Source organism: Mustela lutreola, chromosome 4 (assembly GCF_030435805.1).
Source record: "Mustela lutreola isolate mMusLut2 chromosome 4, mMusLut2.pri, whole genome shotgun sequence".
NCBI classification, from domain to species: Eukaryota; Metazoa; Chordata; class Mammalia; order Carnivora; family Mustelidae; genus Mustela; species Mustela lutreola.
The window spans coordinates 88,824,004-88,845,954 of NC_081293.1; the positions used below are offsets into that span (position 1 = coordinate 88,824,004).

General features: G+C 38.6%; 1 protein-coding gene and 1 pseudogene across 1 annotated transcript in view; one reads left to right on the forward strand and one right to left on the reverse strand.

The window, feature by feature from the left end:
• The first annotated feature begins 500 nt into the window (after positions 1-500).
• LOC131829103 (zinc finger protein 33B-like) overlaps positions 501-21,951 on the forward strand; it is a 34,876-nt gene continuing 13,425 nt past the window's right edge. The window contains 4 exon segments of the mRNA XM_059170502.1: positions 501-609; positions 1,838-1,883; positions 18,884-19,033; positions 19,294-19,387. Coding sequence (XP_059026485.1) covers positions 1,869-1,883; positions 18,884-19,033; positions 19,294-19,387 — 259 coding nt within the window. The 5' untranslated portion in view covers positions 501-609; positions 1,838-1,868.
• On the reverse strand, positions 10,123-10,843 carry LOC131830024 (PRELI domain containing protein 3B-like; annotated as a pseudogene).

Below are 21,951 nucleotides of genomic sequence, written 5' to 3' on the forward strand. Positions count from 1 at the left end.
GACATCACGAGTAGAGAGGCAGACAGAGAGGGTGGGGGAAGCAGGCTCCCTGCCAAGCAGAGAGCCCGATGTGGGGCTGGATCTCAGGACCCTGAGACCATGACCTGAGCGGAAGGCAGAGAGGCTTTAACCCACTGAGCCACCCAGGCGCCCATAAGCATTCTTTTACTGTATTGGTGGAATCTACTTCCTAGCATTTGAAAAAGTGAAGGTTACATGCAGGTTCCCGTTCCCTGACAGCTCTAAATTGCACACTTGCAGAGAACTCAGCTGTAATCTGTAAGCTGTGGGGAGTCCCTGACGGGCTCTGACTGCTTGGAGAGCTATCTCAAGCGCCCCAAACTTTCTCGGGCTCGATAGAAGATTGCACTCTCAGCCAATCTCGCACCAGGGGTAGCGGGGAAAGGTAGTTCAATTGGTAGCATTGATTGCCCGGACTGCCAGGTTCTGAGCATGCCTGTTTCTGCGCATGCCTAGTTCCGCCCTCTGCCTCTGTTCTTCCACCGCTCCTTTCCCCGTTCTATTCAGGTCTCACGTGGGAGGTGATTCCTGCGCCGCTGAACATCCGCGCTTTTCCGGGGCCAGTCCCTCCCAACGAGGAAGCGACAGGTGAGCCCGGGACAGCTGGACAAAGGCCGAGGTGTGGCGCCGCGCTGCCCGGGGTCGCGGCTCTGGCGTAGGGGGTCTGTGCCCAGTAGTGTGGAGGAAATCTGCGGCCCGCCCACGGCAGGATGGGGACCTCCGCATCAAGACTAGGGGTTGGAGACCCCACGTGATCGGCCCCTGCGCGGAGCGTGCGGGGCTGTTCGTGGAGCCCCTTTTTGGAGGCCAGAGGAAGAGGGCTTGTGCGCGTGCACAGTGGGTGTGCGGAACCCTTGGGTGGGGGACGGCGCCGTGGGGAGGACGTCTTCGCGTGCGCGGTGGGTGCTTACGTGCGGTGGTCGGGGAAGCGGGGCGCGCCCACCCGGGCTGTGCGGTTAACGCCTGGCCTCGGGGAGACCCGTTCCCTCGGCTCTCCCTTTATTCTTCCTGGAGGCTGAGCTGCTCAATAGCCGTGCCCATCACTGCATCCCGATGTGCGCTGTTAATCAGTCCTGACTTGCCCTGGCGTTCACGAAGCGTCTTCAAGAATTCTCTGCTTTTGTCTTATTAAACTGCCCCCCCAAAAAAATAAATAAAAATAAAAATAAAAAATAATTCCCCTCTTGAAAGTTAGCGACTTGTTCAGAATCACCTTGTTAGTGGCGAAGACTGAAAGTCGTGTCTTCTGACTCGTGAGAGAGAACTGTCTGCTTTTACACGCAAGGAAAAGCAAATTACATTTAAAAGGTCCTTTTGAAAAATGGCAACAAACATACAGAAATTGAAACCTAGACCTTTCCTTAAAGCACAGCTTTTTATAGCTTTCTGCGAAATCACTAACCAAGGGTTTAGTAACAGTAGGGAAATTGATAAACGGGTTAGTCGGAGTATTTTTTGAATAGTTTTGGTGAAGAGTTAATGTTATTTCACTGGGTGTATTGTTTGGTCTGAACTGGTTTATTTAAAAATTTTTGTGTGTGTGAGCATCAGGGGAGGTTTAAACTGTTAAATCCTCAGGGAGCAAATATTTGCATTTACCCAGTGAAAAACGTTATGTCCGGGAGCTACTACATGATAATATCAGAGTCATGTTATATAAGGGGTGTTTCAGCATCCGAAGGTCGGAGGTACTGACGTTCTTCCTGTCTGTTGGATGTGTGTAGTTTCTAGGGCAGGAGGATTCTGGAGCTGCTAGGCACGCCAGATCTTCCATGACCCCTTCCCTCTTGTAACCCAGAGTTGTCTGCATTTTCAGAGTTGTCTGCATTTATCCAAGACAGCGGAAAATGAACAAGTCCCAGGTAAGTTATTTGTTCATTCCCCACCTTTTTTTTTTTTTTTTTAATAGTGGACTTTGTGAGATTTGTAGGAGTCCATATGTTAAGATGGGGAAAATTAGTAATTGATAAAAATCTAACTTTACAGAAAAATATAAAGTAACATCAGGAGCAAGGCCAGGTTGGCTTATAGATACATACTGATCATTATGTATCTTAGAGTTTCTAAGGTAATCCACAAATACGTCTCTGCTGTTTCTGATAACCACGGAAAAAGGAAGACACTGTATTTGGATACAGACAGACCCTTTCTTTCTTTCTTTTTTTTTTTTTTAAACACAAAAAGTTCTTGAAAGGTATAATTTTTGGTCTTAACATGGGGACACATAGTGGGTAACCTTCCAGTGACAGCCCTGAAAGGAGTGCCTAAAGCCATTCCTCACTGAGAGTAATAGGGTCCAGGAGATAGTTAAAGTAGTGCATTTATAATGGTCTTATTTGGTCCTGCTATAAAAGCTGGTATGTTCATAGGAATGAATGGCCTGCATGCCTGTTAGAAAAACTCTCCCTGAGGACTTTAGCCAGCTTATGTATTTAAGTTGCACAGCAGTGGTTCAGAGGTAAATTCTCTGGTAAGTATGTCTGAGCTTCCCAGTCAAATTCTTCCCATAGAATTCTGTCCTGGTCTTTCTCCTCTGCTATTGGGATCTACCCAGGTAAAGGTGGCCAAAGATTTAATTGTAATTGCTTTCCTCGAAGAACTGCTGCATTACTCTACTGCAGCTCCTGGATCAAGTCTTCTAGTATCAGTCTTCTGATGGCTCGCTCGTGGAGTCTTCCTCATTGAGCCATGTGGTTCGGTTCCAATTTTTTATCCTTTGTCTACTAGCTTTATCATCATATCAATACACAAACATTGAAAAGATAGAGAGTTGAATAGTACTGTTCATTGTTTTGAATACTTCTAGAAATGTATAAATTATCTTCATGTATATGCAATGGACATTTTCCCCCTCAATTGACCAGTAATTTGGGATCTATTCACATGTAGTTTAGCCCTTTTAATGCTCTATTTTTCACACTGTATAGTACACTATATTCTAAATACGATATTTTATTGATAGGCATTTAGGTAATTTCCACTTTTCATTAATATAAATGCTGCTGTGAATATACTTGTTCTCTCTGCATAGATGCAAGTGTGTCTCCAGACTCTGGAGCAGTGCTTCTCAAAGTTAGGTTCTTTGACCAGAAATGGCAGTAACACCTTGAAACTTGTTAGAAATGCAGATTTTTATGTATGTTCCCAGACCTTCTGGAAGAAAAATTTGGGGGCAAGAATTATTTTTTAAAGATTTTATTTATTTATTTGACAGACAGAGATCACAAATAGGCAGAGATGCAGGCAGAAAGAGAAGGAAGCAGGCTCCCCGCTGAGCAGAGAGCCTGATGGCAGGGCTCCATCCCAGGACCCTGGGATTATGACCTGAGCTGAAGGCAGAGGCTTTAACCCACAGAGCCACCCAGGCACCCCAGCAGTCCATATTTTTTAACAAGGTGTGCATATGATGCTCATACACATCAGGTTTAAGAATTACTGCTTTTGAGTTACAGGATATGAGCATTTCTAATTTTTCTAGGTAAACTTATTCATTAGAAGACTACTTTCCCACCCCTTATGGACATTGGGGAGGGTATGTGCTTTGGTGAGTGCTGTGAAGTGTGCAAACCTGGTGATTCACAGACCTGTACCCCTGGGGATAAAAATATATGTTTATAAAAAATTAAAAAATTAATAAAATAAATATATACAAATGGAAAAAAAAAAAAGAAGACTACTTTCCCTCTCTTCTCTCCAGATATAAAAAGTATTTGTACACTAAGGGGTGAAAACTTTAATTTCCATTTTTCTGGTTGTTGAATTTTTTTGACTTTCATAAATCTAGCTTTTTAAGTTCTTTCAGGCTATGGAGTTTTATAAGAATTCTTATGTATTTTAGGTGGTAATCTTTTTTTTTTTTTAAGATTTTTTTTTATTTATTTGACAGAGATCACAAATGGGCAGAGAGGCAGCCAGGCAATGAGAGAGGGGAAAGCAGGCTCCCTGCTGAGCAGAGAGCCCCATGGTGAGGCTCATTCCCAGGACCCTGGGATCATGACCTGAGCCGAAGGCAGAGGCTTTAACCCACTGAGCCACCCAGGCGCCCCTAGGTGGTAATCTTTCATGATAATTTTTATCAATTTTCTTCTCTCCATATGCTTTGTCTTTTAATATAGTAGTATTATTTCTGGAAATTTTACATTGTGATACAACCCTTTTGCCTCTTCTATTTTTTATTATTGTTTTCCTGACCCTGGGGGCCTGATGACATTTTTCTGTTTTCTTTCTTTTTTCTAATAAGACTTTTAAAAAATATTTAGTACCTTAATCTAGAATTTTTTTTAGTATAATGTGATAAGGGATCTGATTTTATATTTGAGCATCTCTAAAAAATAAGCAGAACAATAAAAGGACTAACACGATACACGTGAGTGGGAATGCCTGCCGTGTTTCTTCTCCATTATGCACGTTGCTGACTTTGGACTGGGTTTTTTTTTGTCATGTTCACAAAGTATCCTTGGAGTCTTATTTTATTGAAAATTAGAATAATTTTTCCAAATGCTTTCTTAACATTTAATGGGAATGATGATATAATTTTTCCTTTTAGATCTATTATATTTCCATATTTCTTAAAAACTAATCTTTATTTTTTTAAAAGAAGCCCTACTTGGTCAAAGAGTGTTACTCTTTTGATGATAACTGTAATTCTGTTTGTCAGTATATTTTTCCATAACCTTGTCACTTAAAAAACATTTAATTTGATTTCACTCATATGTATAATTTAAGAAACAAAAGAGATGAATATATGGGAGGAGGGAAAGGAGAGGGAAACAAGCCATAAGAGACTCTTAAGGACAGGACAGACAGGGCTGGTGGAGGGAGGTGGTGGGGATAGACTATATGGGTGATGGTATTAAAGAAGGCACTTGTGATGAGCACTGGGTTTTGTATGCAAGTGATGAATCACTGAATTCTGCTCCTGAAACCAGTATTGCACCATATGTTAGCTGACTAGAATTTAAATAAAAATTTGGAAAAAATATTTAATTTGTTCCTTATTATTCCTAGTGGCTTTTCTAATTTGTTTGGACTAATATTTATCACAGATAGTATTTTATTCTTCATGGAGCCAGCTTTTGGTTTTATTGATTTTCACTCTGTTTTTTTCCCTTTAAAAAAAAAAAAAAAGATTTGGGGTGCCTGGGTAGCTCAGTGGGTTAGGCCTCTGCCTCCTGCTCAGGTCATGATCTCGGGGTCCTGGGATTGAGGCCCACATCGGGCTCTCTGCTCAGCAGGGAGCCTGCTTCCTCCTCTTTCTCTCTCTGCCTGCCTTTCTGCCTATTTGTGATCTCTCTTTGTCAAATAAATAAATAAAATATTTTAAAAAATAAAATAAGTAAGTAAATCTTAAAACATAAAAAACTCTTTGGATTTAACTTCGTTTTACCAATATCCTAAGAAGTCTTAAGCTAAACAATATTTTAAGTAGGAAAACACGCACTTTTAAATAGTTTGGTATACTGTTTCTGTAGTTATAAACATATATCAACTAGTTTCTTTTATAGGAAATCTGATGAGTTTATCACATCAAGCATTACGTAATCCAGGACAAGAGCTAATTACCTTCTAACTATAGTACTCTGTGTAACAATTGCAAATATCAAAGGTATTTAGTGGTTAATAATTGCTACAAAATTTAAAACAAAATTTGTTTACTGGATTGTTTTTCAGATTGCAGCTGCTCCTTAGGGATTTCCTGTAAATAAAAACTCCAAAGCAATTCATGTAGGGCTTAGTTTAGATCAGTACTTTTTTTCTCATTATCACTCCCCCTCCTAGGACCCACCCTCCTGCAGTTGCACCATATTATTAAAAACACTAAGTGCCTGGGATATATGCTTCAGAAGACAGTGATTGAGTAATTTCAATAACGTGGAGTTCTTCATGTAAAAAAGATGTTTTTTTTTTAAATTTTAAATTTTTTATTATCATAGAATGTATTATTAGCCCCAGGGGTACAGGTCTGTGAATCGCCAGGTTTACACACTTCACAGCACTCATCATAGCACATACCTTCCCCAGTGTCTGTAACCCAAACACCCTTTCCCTAACTGCCCCCCGCAACCCTCAGTTTGTTTTGTAAGATTAAGAGTCTCTTATGGTTTGTTTCCCTCCCGATCGCATAAAAAAGATGTTTTGTAGTCACAGTTACTTCAAAAAGTAATTATATCCAAATAACCTGGCATGTTATGCTTTAGCAATTAGAGAACCATGGCTTTGACACCTGACAGTTTATAAGTTATTGAAATGTGAAATGCTAAACGATGTGAACAGCTCTTCGCTCTTTGGAGTGCTGCAAAGTTCCAGGTTGACTTTATTTTTCAGATAACATCTTAAGCCCACTTTATAGCATACTAAGTCATAAAGGACAAATCCTTTCCTAAGTTACAAAACTGTAGAAAATTAGTAAAGTACTCTTTAATACAATAAAATTCTTTGTTGTTGTTGTTATTGGAGTTATGTATTACTTTAATAATAATTTTCACTCCAAAAATGTCATTTAAGTACCAAACAAAACACTGTGGTTTTTTTTTTTTTTTTTTAATTTTTTATTTTTTATAAACATATATTTTTATCCCCAGGGGTACAGGTCTGTGAATCACCAGGTTTACACACTTCACAGCACTCACCAAATCACATACCCTCCCCAATGTCCATAATCCCACCCCCTTCTCCCAAACCCCCTCCCCCCGGCAACCCTCAGTTTGTTTTGTGAGATTAAGAGTCACTTATGGTTTGTCTCCCTCCCAATCCCATCTTGTTTCATTTATTCTTCTTCTACCCACTTAAGCCTCCATGTTGCATCACCACTTCCTCATATCAGGGAGATCATATGATAGTTGTCTTTCTCTGCTTGACTTATTTCGCTAAGCATGATACGCTCTAGTTCCATCCATGTTGTTGCAAATGGCAAGATTTCATTTCTTTTGATGGCTGCATAGTATTCCATTGTGTATATATACCACATCTTCTTGATCCATTCATCTGTTGATGGACATCTAGGTTCTTTCCATAGTTTGGCTATTGTGGACATTGCTGCTATAAACATTCGGGTGCATGTGTCCCTTTGGATCACTACATTTGTATCTTTAGGGTAAATACCCAATAGTGCAATTGCTGGGTCATAGGGCAGTTCTATTTTCAACATTTTGAGGAACCTCCATGCTGTTTTCCAGAGTGGCTGCACCAGCTTGCATTCCCACCAACAGTGTAGGAGGGTTCCCCTTTCTCCGCATCCTCGCCAGCATCTGTCATTTCCTGACTTGTTGATTTTAGCCATTCTGACTGGTGTGAGGTGATATCTCATTTGAAAGAATTAATAAAATTGATAAACCCCTGGCCCGACTTATCAAAAAGAAAAGAGAAAGGACCCAAATAAATAAAATCATGAATGAAAGAGGAGAGATCACAACTAACACCAAAGAAATACAAACTATTATAAGAACATACTATGAGCAACTCTACGGCAATAAATTTGACAATCTGGAAGAAATGGATGCATTCCTACAAACATATAAACTACCACAACTGAACCAGGAAGAAATAGAAAGCCTGAACAGACCCATAACCAGTAAGGAGATTGAAACAGTCATTAAAAATCTCCAAACAAACAAAAGCCCAGGGCCAGACGGCTTCCCGGGGGAATTCTACCAAACATTTAAAGAAGAACTAATTCCTATTCTCCTAAAACTGTTCCAAAAAATAGAAATGGAAGGAAAACTTCCAAACTCATTTTATGAAGCCAGCATCACCTTGATCCCAAAACCAGACAAGGATCCCACCAAAAAAGAGAGCTATAGACCGATATCCTTGATGAACACAGATGCAAAAATACTCAACAAAATACTAGCCAATAGGATTCAACAGTACATTAAAAAGATTATTCACCACGACCAAGTGGGATTTATTCCAGGGCTGCAAGGTTGGTTCAACATCTGCAAATCAGTCAATGTAATACAACACATCAATAAAAGAAAGAACAAGAACCATATGATACTCTCAATAGATGCTGAAAAAGCATTTGACAAAGTACAACATCCCTTCCTGATCAAAACTCTTCAAAGTGTAGGGATAGAGGGCACATACCTCAATATCATCAAAGCCATCTATGAAAAACCCACCGCAAATATCATTCTCAATGGAGAAAAACTGAAAGCTTTTCCGCTAAGGTCAGGAACACGGCAGGGATGTCCATTATCACCACTGCTATTCAACATCGTACTAGAGGTCCTAGCCTCAGCAATCAGACAACAAAAGGAAATTAAAGGCATCCAAATCGGCAAAGAAGAAGTCAAATTATCACTCTTCGCAGATGATATGATACTATATGTGGAAAACCCAAAAGACTCCACTCCAAAACTGCTAGAACTTATACAGGAATTCAGTAAAGTGTCAGGATATAAAATCAATGCACAGAAATCAGTTGCATTTCTCTACACCAACAGCAAGACAGAAGAAAGAGATATTAAGGAGTCAATCCCATTTACAATTGCATCCAAAACCATAAGATACCTAGGAATAAACCTAACCAAAGAGACACAGAATCTATACTCAGAAAACTATAAAGTACTCATGAAAGAAATTGAGGAAGACACAAAGAAATGGAAAAATGTTCCATGCTCCTGGATTGGAAGAATAAATATTGTGAAAATGTCTATGCTACCTAAAGCAATCTACACATTTAATGCAATTCCTATCAAAGTACCATCCATCTTTTTCAAAGAAATGGAACAAATAATTCTAAAATTTATATGGAACCAGAAAAGACCTCGAATAGCCAAAGGGATATTGAAAAAGAAAGCCAACGTTGGTGGCATCACAATTCCGGACTTCAAGCTCTATTACAAAGCTGTCATCATCAAGACAGCATGGTACTGGCACAAAAACAGACACATAGATCAATGGAACAGAATAGAGAGCCCAGAAATAGACCCTCAAATCTATGGTCAACTAATCTTCGACAAAGCAGGAAAGAATGTCCAATGGAAAAAAGACAGCCTTTTCAATAAATGGTGCTGGGAAAATTGGACAGCCACATGCAGAAAAATGAAATTGGACCATTTCCTTACACCACACACAAAAATAGACTCAAAATGGATGAAGGATCTCAATGTACGAAAGGAATCCATCAAAATCCTTGAGGAGAACACGGGCAGCAACCTCTTCAACCTCTGCCGCAGCAACATCTTCCTAGGAACAACGCAAAAGGCAAGGGAAGCAAGGGAAAAAATGAACTACTGGGATTTCATCAAGATCAAAAGCTTTTGCACAGCAAAGGAAACAGTTAACAAAATCAAAAGACAACTGACAGAATGGGAGAAGATATTTGCAAACGACATATCAGATAAAGGACTAGTGTCCAGAATCTATAAAGAACTTAGCAAACTCAACACCCAAAGAACAAATAATCCAATCAAGAAATGGGCAGAAGACATGAACAGACATTTCTGCAAAGAAGACATCCAGATGGCGAACAGACACATGAAAAAGTGCTCCATATCACTTGGCATCAGGGAAATACAAATCAAAACACTGTGGTTTTTAATGGTGCTTTATAACAGAGTAAGTTATTTTATACAAATCAATATCTTTTAAAACTGTAAAATTTTTCCTTTTTTAAAGATTTTACTTAGAGAGTGCAAATGAGTGTTCACACAAGCAGGGGGAAGAGGCAAAGGCAGAGGGAGAAGCAGACTTCCTGCTCAGTGGGGAACCTGATGTGGGGCTTGAACCAAGGACCCTGAGATCATGATCTGAGCCAAAGACTGATGCCTAACCAACTGAGCCACCTAGTTGCCCCTATAATTACTCTCTCTCTCTCTCTCTTTTTTTAAGGATTTCCTAATGCAAACTCTTTAGGTTTACTGTAGCAAGATAATTATATGTATTTAGGTGGCTCAGCTTTGTTCTGGGGTTAGTCCAAAGCCGGGAAGAGTACTAATGCATGTAAAGCTTTACAGTTCTACATTAAAAGAGATGTAATATGCCAATATGATTTTCTAGGTCCTTTTCAGAAATTGCTAAATTTTCACATAACTGCTAGAATCCTCAGGAATTAGATGGACATTTCATACAATACTACTTTCGGATGATCCCTTTTATTTAGAAATCTGCCACCTCTTTGTTTTGATAAAAAATCATACAGCTTTTCTTCAGCTTATTAAAAAATATCCTACCTAAAATATATTTCTGATTTTTAAATAACAAGTATATTGCCAGCTTGCAGAGATGTGGGGAGCGGGTGTATCGTGTAACAGCTTTCATCCTCATTTCTCTTACAAACCCTGCCACTGCATTTGGTGTCTTCATGCTCCCTCTTGCCGAAGCTGCCAAGTCTTCAGTCTCAGCATTTAATTGATATATTACCCATTCCATTGTTTCCTGGCCTTTATTGGCATTTAAAGATACCATGCTTGCCGTCAGTCCTTCAAGGTAACTGCTAAGACTGACTCCTTCCATAGTGATCACAGCTTCTTGAGTCAAAATATTTTTTTCTGGGTCCTGAAGGTGTGCTTTGTGTATAAACTGCAGAAACCGTATTTGTAAGTGAAATATTAGTAGATTTAAGTTCCATCGTTTTCTCTGCAGGATCAAGTACAGAGTGTTCTTGCACAAATGTGTTAGTTTTTGCTGCAATATGAGATTTCACAATGGAAGGCAGCCCCCACTCTGTGCTGAGAAGTCTTTGGCTGTACAGCTTTCCAGAGTGATCTGTATGTCTGTCCAGTACATCACCTCCAACCACATTTGGGTCTTCCTGCGTTGCAGCTGTAATAGTTTCCAATGGGTGGTCAAAGACGTGGTCTGAAGTCCAGATCTTCATGGTGCCGGCCACTTGCACAATGTCCCTGGTGTTCACTTTTATTCTTTCTTTTAAAGATTTATTTTATTTATCTGAGAGACAGAAAGAACATGAGTGAGAGGATGGAAGGAGGGAAAGAATCTCAAGCAGAACCACTGAGCACAGACCCCAACGTGGATCTGATCCCACAACCCCGAGATCATGACCTTAGCCGAAACCAGGAGTCAGAAGCCTAACCAGCTCCGCCACCCAGGCGCCCCTTATTTCTCATTTCTTACCACACCAAGGATGTCCCCTTCTATCCCTTCTTATCTAAAGTTTTTCTTGTTTTTGTGAGTGTCTATTAAATTTTATTCAGTGGTTTTGAACATCTATTGAAATCATGTGATTTATCTCCTCTATTTTCTTAGTTGGTAAATTACATTAATTTTTAAATGTAAAACAAACTAGATATTCTTGAAACTGAGCTGGGCCATGGTATTCTTTCTATATATTCCTGGCTTTACTTTGTTTTGGATTTTTATATTTGTGTCCTTCATGAGAAAGACAGACCAGTAAGTGTTTTGGGGTAGAGAGGGGGCAGAATATGTTCTTGTTACGATTTAGTATTTAATATCAGGAACATGTTGAATATATAACATGAATTTGGAGTATTTCCTCTTGCTTTCTCTATAGGATCTTTTAGTTTGTTGCTGCTTCTTAGGTTTTTCATTCATATGTGAGGACATCTGTGACTGGAGTTGCCTTCATGGGAAGATTTCTTTCTTCCTGTCTCTCTTTTGTTAAGGAAGCTCTTTCCCAACTTGGGCTTGAACTCACAACCTTGAGATTGAGAGTCAAGTGTTCCATCAATTGAGCCAGCTAGGCACCCACATAGTAAGAGTTTAAATTATAGATGCAATTTCCTTAACAGACATGTGGCATTAGATTTTATTTCCTTTCCTTTCCTTTCCTTTCTTTGTTTCTTTCTTTCTACCTGTTTTTTGTAGACTACATGTCCACAGTGGAGCCCAGCACAGGGCTCAAATTCATGACCCTTCGACTGAGACTTGAGCCAGGATCAAGAGTCAAACACTCGGGGCACCTGAGTGGCTCAGTGGGTTAAGCCTCTTCCTTCAGCTCAGGTCATGATCCCAGGGTCCTGGGATCAAGCCCCACATCTGGCTCTCTGCTCAGCAGGGAGTCTGCTCCCTACCCACTCCCACAACCTCTGCCTGCCTCTCTGCCTACTTGAGATCTGTGTCTGTCAAATAAGTAAATAAATAAAATATTTAAAGAAAAGTCAGACACTCAACCAACTGAGCTACCCAGGTGACCCTAGATTTTCTTTTTTAAAAAGTAAGTTTTGATAAGTAGTTTCTTTCTTGAAAGTAAACTTTCCCCCCACATTTTCAAAATTATTGGCCCTTAATTTCTTCACTATATTTTCATAGACCACAGAAACTGTATAGAGATGTTGTTTTCATGCCAGATATTGGAGAGTGAACCTTTCTTCTTTATAACTTGATCAACTTTGGCAAAGAATTGTCAAGGTACAAACTTGGTTTTGTCCTCTCTCTTTATACTATATGCAGATTTTTAAAATTTGTTAATGTCTGATCTGTAACATGTCTTTGTGCATATATTAGCTGTAACTTCCTCTTTTGCTTTAAAAAAAGGTAGATACTGATTCTTTTAACTTTTCTAATATATACTATTAAGGATTTTTTTTAAAGCATAACTTCTTAGATGTGTCTTACAGGTTTTGGTATGTTGTGTTTTGATAATTCACTTAAAAATATTCTCTAATCTAGGGGTACAAGAATGTTTCAGTCAGTTAAGTGTCCAACTCTTGGTCTTGGCTCAGGTCGTGGTCTTGGGGTTGTAGGATTGCGCTGTATGGAGGGCTGCATGCTCAGTAGGGAGTCTGCTTGATATTCTCCCTCTGTCCCTCCCCACCCACTTGCAGGCACATGCGTGTGTTCTCTCTCTCAAATAATAAATAAATAAATAACCTGTAATCTCTATTTAGAAATATATTTCTTAAATAAATATAGCAACACATGTATCTTAATCTGTAAACGTTGTGATGTTTTCTGGTTAATCTTTTTCTTACTGATATATTAGACACTGTAAAAAGAATGTTCTCTGTATGATATCAAATCTTTGAAGTTGTGGAAATCTGCTTTGTGTCCCACACTGGTCAATTTAAGTACAGAGTATGTGTGGATCTGAAAAGTGTGTGTGTGTATGTATGTAAATATATTTTGCAGTTTGGGACTACATTTTCCCTGAAGGTAATTACTGTTTCATTTCTCTCTGACTGCTTTTAAGGTTTGCCATTTATATTCAGTCTTTCTCATAGTTTTTATATCTCTTTTGGAAACTCTCAATCTGTCCATCTTTTTCCCTTTATCATTTTTTAAAAAGATTTTATTTATTTATTTGATAGAGATCACAAGTAGGCAGAGAGGCAGGCAGAGAGAGGGAGAAGCAAACTCCCTGCTGAGCAGAGAGCCTGATGTGGGGCTCGATCCCAGGACCCTGGGATCATGACCTGAGTCTAAGGCAGAGGCTTTAACCCACTGAGCCACCCAGGCTCCCCTTCCCTTTATCATTTTTTTAAAAATTATAGTTGACACACAATGTTATGTTAGTTTCAGGCATACAATATGGTGATTCAACAAGTCTTTTTCTTTGTCATTTTAACCATAGTCATTAAATATGTCAGATAATTCCAATATCTGGAGCTCCCTGTGTCCTAAGCTTAAATTTTTAGAAGAAATACACTAGACCATTCATTCGGCAAATATTTTTGGAACACCTTTCATGGACTGTTTTAAGTGTTTGGAATATATGCTATAAATAAAATAACCTGCTTTTCTGAACCTGTTTGGAACCTGGAGAGTTCTGCATGGACATGCTGAATTACTTTTTGCTTTTTTTTTTTTCCTGAATTACTCTTAATAGACTGTTATGAATTGAGTTTGCAAGTGTTTTATTTAGAATATATGTATCAAAATTAAATAGGAATTGTTTTTTTTTAAAAGATTTTATTTATTTATTTGACAGAGAGAGAGATCACAAGTAGGCAGAGAGTCAGGCAGAGAGAGAGAGAGGAGGAAGCAGGCTCCCTGCTGAGTAGAGATCCCGATGCGGGACTCGATACCAGGACCCTGAGATCATGACCTGAGCCGAAGGCAGTGGCTTAACCCACTGAGCCACCCAGGTGCCCCTAAATAGGAATTGTTTTTGAACAATATTTTGTTACTAAATTTATAATGTTCCACAGATATTTTTTATGGTATAGAATGTTTAAATTATATGGGTTGTTGAGGGTTGCCTAGTGGCTCCATCAGTTAAGCGTTTGCTTTTGGCTCAGTTCCTGATCTCGGGGTCCTGAGATCGAGCCCTTCATTGGGCTCCCTGCTCAACAGGAAGTCTGCTTCTCCCTCTGCCCCTTCACCTGCCCGTGTGTGCTCTCTCTCTCGGATAAATAAATCTTTTAATATAAATAAATAAATAAATAAATAAGCATGGGTTGTCACTTAGTGTTGGCTAGATTTTAATCCTGAAAAATATATGAGATTGTTTTTTTTCCCATGGTAGATCTTCAAGATCTTCAATTGATTTTTAAATATTTTTAAGTCCTATTTTTGGTTATTGGACTATACACTGATTTTCTACCTTTCTCTAAATCTATTTTGGTAGTTCCTTAATGTTTCAGCCCAAAGCATTGGTTTCTTTTGGGATATCATATACAATATTTTCTTCAGGAAAACAAAATATATTTCATGGAGATCTGAGTGTATCTCCTATATTTTCATAGATATATGACTGTGTCTTAAAAGTGTCCTCGTGGGGTGCCTGGGTGACTTAGAGGGTTAAGCCTCTGCCTTCAGCTCAGGTCATGATTCCACGGTCTTGGGATCAAGCCCCACATCAGGCTCTCTGCTCAGCAGGGAGCCTGCTTCCCCTTTCTATGCCTGCCTCTCTGCCTACTTGTGATCTCCTCTCTGCCTACTTGTGATCTCTCTCTCTCTCTTGCTCTGTTAAATAAATATTTTTAAAAAGTGTCCTCGTATTTATAGTTGTATTTTCTTTTTTTTTTTAATTTATTGATTTCACAGAGAGAGTGCAAGCAGGGGGAGCAGCAGAGGGAGAGGGAGAAGCAGGTTCCCCACTGAGCAGGGAGCCCAATGTGGGGCTCGATCCTAGGACCCTGGAATCATGACCCAAGCCGACGCTTAACCAACTGAGCCACCCAGGCACCCCTATAGTTGTATTTTCTTTAAGTGATTGTCTTTTCAGATATTTGGTGCCAAAAAAGATAAATGATTTCTTTCTCTTCTTGAAGAATCATCATTGCTCATTTCATTCTTTTAGCCCTCAGTGTTACCTTATCTGCTGTGAATTACGTTAAACCACTTTAATTTTGCTTATCTATTTTTTAAAGTATTTTTATTCATTTGAGAGTGAAAGAGGAGTGGGGGAAGGGCAAAGGGAGAGGAAGAAGCAGACCCTACTGAGCAGGGAACCCAACATGGGGCTTGATCCCAGGACCCTGAGATCATGACCTGATCCCAAGGCAGATGCTTAAGTGATTGAGTCACCCAGGTGCCCCTATTTTGCATATATATTTTTTGAAGTATATTTGATACTTGCCCTTTATTTTGTTTTCAAATTTTTTTGATATTGCAAATAATTGGTTTTGTTTTCAAATCAGTTATGTCACCCATTGGTAAGAAATTTAGCACATTCATATACCATTTTATAGTTTAGGTTTTTTGTTTTACAGTCTTGTTTACTGTATATCCTAGTATAACATCATTAATGTTTTGTGTGTTCTATGTCGTTTTAATTTTTGTCATACACTCAGTTTCTCGTTGCACTGCTGGTCAAATTTACTTTCCTTTTTTATTTTCCTAATTTGATAAATTGTTGGTTTCTAGTTTTGATTATGAAGACATTACTGTTATAATAGTCTATATTTCTCTGTTAACACATCTTTATTGAGTAATGTTTTATCATCAGGTTCTTCTGATTGTCCATTTCTTCCCTTTCATCCAAACTAGAAAAGAATGTCAGAATGATATTGCATTTCCACATCACTTCTAAATACGTGCCTTGGTTTTGCTATTGTATTTCAGAAGCTTTTGTTTTAGTCTATTGGTTTTATGAATAGTATATCATCAGTTTTATGCCAGGAACTTACTGTGTATTATAAGTTCCAAAAAGTATTTTTTTGTCTGTTAATTGAGGTAAGCTGTATATAACTTAAGTGTCAAGCTTGATGAATTTTTATATGTGTGTGTATGTGTGCACACGCATGCACACACACCCTTGTGTAATTGCCACCCAGTACCCAAGAAGTTTCTCTGGTACTTGAGGTTCATCTTACTTTGACATCTCTTATCATTGATTAGTGTTGCTTGTATATCTGGATTCCACTCAGTATCGTATATGTGAGATTCATCCATTTTGCCGAGTGTATCAGTTTTTCTTTTATCTTCGTTATGTATTCCGCTAATAGCCATACTGCAGTTTTATTTCTCCATTCTGTTGATGGGCTTTTGGACTGTTTCCAGGTTTTGGCTAATAAATCAAACTTCTCTGAATATTTCCTATAGACCCTTTGGTTGACAAAGGGTATATAACTAGGAGAGGAATTAATACAATAGCTTTAAATAGAAATTCCTTAATATTTCCCCAAGGTATATGTACTTGCTTATCCTCCCACTGGCAAGGTATGAATGTTCCAGTTGTTTTCACATTTTTGCCAGTTATCTCTATTTGGTATTTTCTTAAGTTTTTCATTTCAGACATCCCGGTGTGTATGTCATTGTGGTTATCATGTGAGAGTTAGGTTCGGGGTAGGTGGTAGGTACTAGATGGGATATGAAGGAGCTTCTCAGTTTCACTAATGTTTTATTTCTTGATCTAAATGCTAGTTTTATGCATGTGTTCACTGTGTGAAACTACATGGAGCCTTTGTACTCCCAGGTTCACTTTTGTGTTATTTTTAAGTATGTTCATACTTCAACAAATTTACAAAAATCACAGAGTTGACAATGACAAATTGTTAATCTAAAGAAGTCTCAAGGATATCATTAAGCTAAAACCAAGAGTCAGAATAACATTAATTTTTTCATATACGGAGGTCAGAATTCCTCAGCATGTTTCTTTCCTTTTTTTTTTTTTCTTAAGAGAGAAGGAGACTACACACATAAGCACATGCATGATTAGGGGATGGGCAGAGGAAAAGGGAGAAAGAGAATCTCCAGTGGACTCCCCATTCAGCATGGAGCCTGATGCGGGCCTTGATCTCACGACCTGAGATCATGACATGAGCCAAAATCAAGAGTCAAATGCTTAACAGACCCATCCACCCAGGTTCCCCTAAATTGAACACTTGTATATTTCACCATTAAGTGTAATATTTGCTGTAGGTATATATGAAAGTCCATTATCACACTAGGGAAATTTTTAGTTTGTCACTAGTTGTTTTTTGTTTTGTTTTGTTTTTTAATTACGGTTTTGAGTATATACTCAGATGATCATATTGTCATCTCTTAGTTTTTAAAACCATTCTTATTTTTATTTCCACCTTCAGAAAATTCCTTCATGGCCTGTTCTTCTGTTTTCCATTTACAAAGTGATTTTTTCACACCTTGCGTTCTTGATTATTGTCAGTCTCTTACTTCTCTGAGAGCTTTCTGATTCATTGTTGGTGATATCAAATGCTACCAAATTATTATGTTTGTCAAATCTTTATTTTCATTCTAGACCTACAGTATTATGTTTCACATTTAAGATGTATCTTGTTAAAATACAGTGTCCAGTTTATTTTTTTCCTTGCTTATTTTGTGATACTTGTGTTTATGCAGCTATTTGGGCATATGCTCTGAGGAAATTTCTTTCTGCCCATGATTGGTGGCCATGTTCTCTCACTCTCTGTCCACTTTTCAATTCCCTATTTGTTTCACAGCTTTTACGGTAGTAGTTTATCTAAGCAGTGTTCTTTGTCCTTTAGCTTTCCCTTTACTTTTTTGGGAGAATTGGTCTATAAATAAAAACCTAGTCACATAATTTTTATATACTCTCAGATCTCTTCTCTGGCTCCCCTTTCTTTGAAACAGTGAGTCGTAAAGTAGAGGCATGCACTCTAGATGACATCCCAAACAATCCAGTTGGTATCTTCTCTGTGTTCTACAGGTATTTCAAGTGGAACAGTTCCAAAATCTTCCCTTCTTATTTTCTACACATCCTAATTATGGGCTCAAAATTGAAGACTTAGAAACTGGAATGTGTACTGCAGTGAATAAAATATTAATAAATATTAATAAATTAATACAATATTAAGCTGTCTCTTTACTTTTTAAAGTTGAAGAAGAATAAAGCTTGTCACAAAATATATTGATAACTTATTTCCATAATTCATAAATACAAACTTGTGTAGTACTCAAAAATACTCTCTAAGGTTGGTGGTGATCACATATGTTGGAGACTTGGTGTGAAACTACTCTGTAATCCATTCCGTGGCTTGCTTTCTTCGTGGCCCTTTCTGTTCTCAGCTCCAGCTGCTTCTCAACATTTCCTGTGCTGTTTGCCCTCTGCTCATTTCCCAAATGTGCTAGAGATGCAGAGGAGCCCTGCCTTCGCATGTACCATGGAGTTGCATGAACAACACAGCATGACTGTTTGTCCCGTAGCTGTTCTTCAGTGAAGCTCAAAATAGAACTAATTTTCTTCCTCATTTATTTTAGTCTGTCTGCTATGTACTCTCACCTTAGCAATTGTAACATACTACTCTGTGTTTTCTTACCATATTATTGCTACTTGAATCCAAGAACAATTTTAATAATTTAGCATTTCTAAGAACTAGAATGGTTCCAGATACAGTGTGCAATTTGATCATTTTTTGCATGAATAATACCTTAAGCAATGGCATAGTATTTCCATTATGGTTTCTCATCTTCCCACAAAGTATAAAGTCAAATGTTTTGCAAACTATTTGGTAATCCTGGTGAGGATTGGTTCCCATACAGCTTTTACCATGTTACCCAATTCTGAACATTTCAGATTGAACAGAAATTCCAGGGGTCAGTGTCATTTAAGGATGTGACTGTGGGCTTCACCCAGGAAGAGTGGTAGCACCTGGATTCAGCTCAGAGGTCCCTGTCTAGAGACATGATGCTGGAGAACTACAGTAACCTTGTCTCAGTGGGTAAGGTCTGTTTTTTTGTAATTCTAAGTAGCATGTTCTCATTCTTTTAACTGTGAAGCATATAGACACTGTAGAGTTGGATGATTTTTAATATTGGAACTGAGTAATCAGTGTTGATTGATCTCTTTTGGGTACCAGGAAGATATTTGTGTTTACCTCTCCAGTGAAATGTTCAATAGCATCTTCATTGAGCAGCTCCAGAAGCTTGCTGCTCTTTCAGAGACCCTGCAAGCCAGGCCTTCTGGTCTGAATCCTGAACACAAAGTATTGTGTTACCAAACCAGAAGTGGTCTTCAGGCTAGAGCGAGGAGAGGAGCCATGGATACTGGAGGAAGAATTCCCAAGCCAGAGCTTCCCAGGTGAGTTAATGGACTCTGCACAGATGAACATCAGGGCATTTAGTATTTTCCCATGATTAACCCAGAGGTTGACAATTTCAAGAATATCTCTTTAGATGTCTTAACCCTGGGAACTGACTGGGAATACTGTTTTTTTAACAAATCTCCTGAAACCACTCTTAAAATAAAATTTTTTTTTGATTCACTTTTTTAGTATTTACCATTCTTACATCTGTCAAAAAACCAGTCCTTGCCTACTTTATTTTTACTGTTGTTTTTTTCATTCCTTTGTTTCCCAAAGCAGTTTCAGTTGCCTGCCTTACTGTCATCAGGCATTCTTTCATATGCTCATTTTTTGACTCAAATAATTTTTGAGTAATTGCTATTATCTATGTGTCAATGAGCTTATACAAATAGCAGTACAGCCAACAAATACATGAAAAGATGGTCAGCATTACTAAGCATCAGGGAAATGCAAATCGGAACCATACATCACACCATTTAGAATGGCTAGTACCAAGAAGAGAAGGGATAACTAGTTCTGGGAAGGATGCGGAGAAAAAGGAACGCTTGTGCACTGCTGACTGTGTTGTAAATTGGATCAGCTACAATAGAAAATGGTATAGAGATTGCTCAGAAAGTAAAATATAGAACTATCTTGTATGATCCAGTAGTTCCACTTGGGAAGACACCAGAGGAAATGAAAACAGGCTGTGAAAGAGAGAATATGCATGCTGGTGTTTATCACAGTATGATTCACAATAGCCAGATACGGAAATGACCTTAGGTTCCTGTCAGTGGATGAATATCTAAATAAGATAGGTATGTGTGAGTAATAGAATACTATTCAGCCATGAGAAAAGGACATTCTGCCACTTGCAAAACGGGTGAACCTTTATATCAAGTGAGATAAGTCTGACAGAGAAAGGCAAGTACTGCATGTTGTCACTTGTGTCTGGAATCTAGAAAAGCTGAATTTGTTATAAACATGAGTAATGTGGTGGTTACCCAGAGGAGAGGGAGAGATAGAAGAGATTTTAAGTGTATAAAAAGTATAACAAGTAGTAAATAAGCCCTAGAGGGTTGCCTGGGTGGCTCAGTTATTAAGCATCTGCCTTTGGCTGGGATCGAGCCCCGCATTGGGCTCTCCGCTCAGTGGGAAGCCTGCTTCTCCCACTTCTACTTTCCCTGCTTGTGTTCCCTCTACTGCTGTATCTCTGTCAAGTGAATGAATACCATTTTAAAAAAAAGATAAATAAATAAGCCCTAGAGATGTTATATATCATATAATGAAAACAGTATTTTGTTACAGTAATCAAACTGAGACATTAGAACTTAGTTTTTCTAATTACTAATAAGAAATGGTAATGATGTAACATAACAGGGTTGCTAATTATTGGTACAGTGGCAATTACACAGCATAAAAATGTATCAAATTAACAGATTGTACACTGAAAATTTATGCAGTTTTTTGTCAAATGTAAATTTAAAAGGTGACACTAAAATCATATACTTATGTGTATTAAAGCCCTGTAGTGGTAAAAATTTTCCTAGAATTAGAGCAAAGTTAAGTTGACTGTGCTACTCTTAAGAGTCTTAGGGAAAACCTTAAGGAGATCTCCATCAAAGCAGAATTTGATTTTTCCCCTCCATAATCCCAAAGGAAAATAAACATCTCGGGGCACCTGGGTGGCTCAGTGGGTTAAGCCTCTGCCTTCGGCTTGGGTCTACTTTGGCTCTCTGCTCAGCGAGGAGCCTGCTTCCTCCTCTCTGCCTGCCTCTCTGCCTACTTTCGATCTCTCTCTCTCTCTCTGTCAAATAAATAAATAAAAGCTTTTTTTTTTTTTTTTTAAAGCGGAATTTGAATGAGATGATTGTGTGAACTGTGAGGATCCTGCTTCTTCACAGAAGGGATAATAGCAGCTACTAAGCCAATGAGGAGGAATGTGTTTGGTGTTTCTTGGGAAACAGGAAAAATAGTCACAATGGCCAAGGGGAATGTTTGATGGGAAGTGGCGCAGGAAATGGTGTCAGGCAGCTGTGGTCCAAAAGAAGAATATCATAAGTCTTACTGAAGTTTTTAATTTTATTCTTACTAGTGTATTTTGGGAAACAAACAATGTCTGATTTATAAGATCTCTCTCACCTCTGTAGAGAAAATGTTGGAAAGAACGTAAGCACTTAAGAGAGTTCACTAGTGGAACCTTTTAAGTTTTCCTGAAGGGTGATTATGGTCATTTAGTCAAAATTGGAGAGGAATGGAGGTAATGAGAAGAGGCTGGATTTTCTCTGTATTTGGAATAACTGAAGAATTAACATTTGTATTGGGGCACCTGGGTGGCTCAGTTGGTTAAGTGTTTGCCTTTGGCTCAAGTCATGATCCCAGGGTCCTGGGATCAAGTCCTGCTTTGGGCTCCCTGTTAAGTGGGGAGTCTGCTTCTTACCCTTCTTCTCCCTCTGCCCCTCTCCCCGTGCTTATGTTCTCTCTGTCTCTGTCTCAAATAAATTAAAAAAAAACTTTAAAAAGAAAAAAAAAGAACTAAAAAGGGAAGAGATGATGGCACTTGAAGTATTTAAAGGAATAA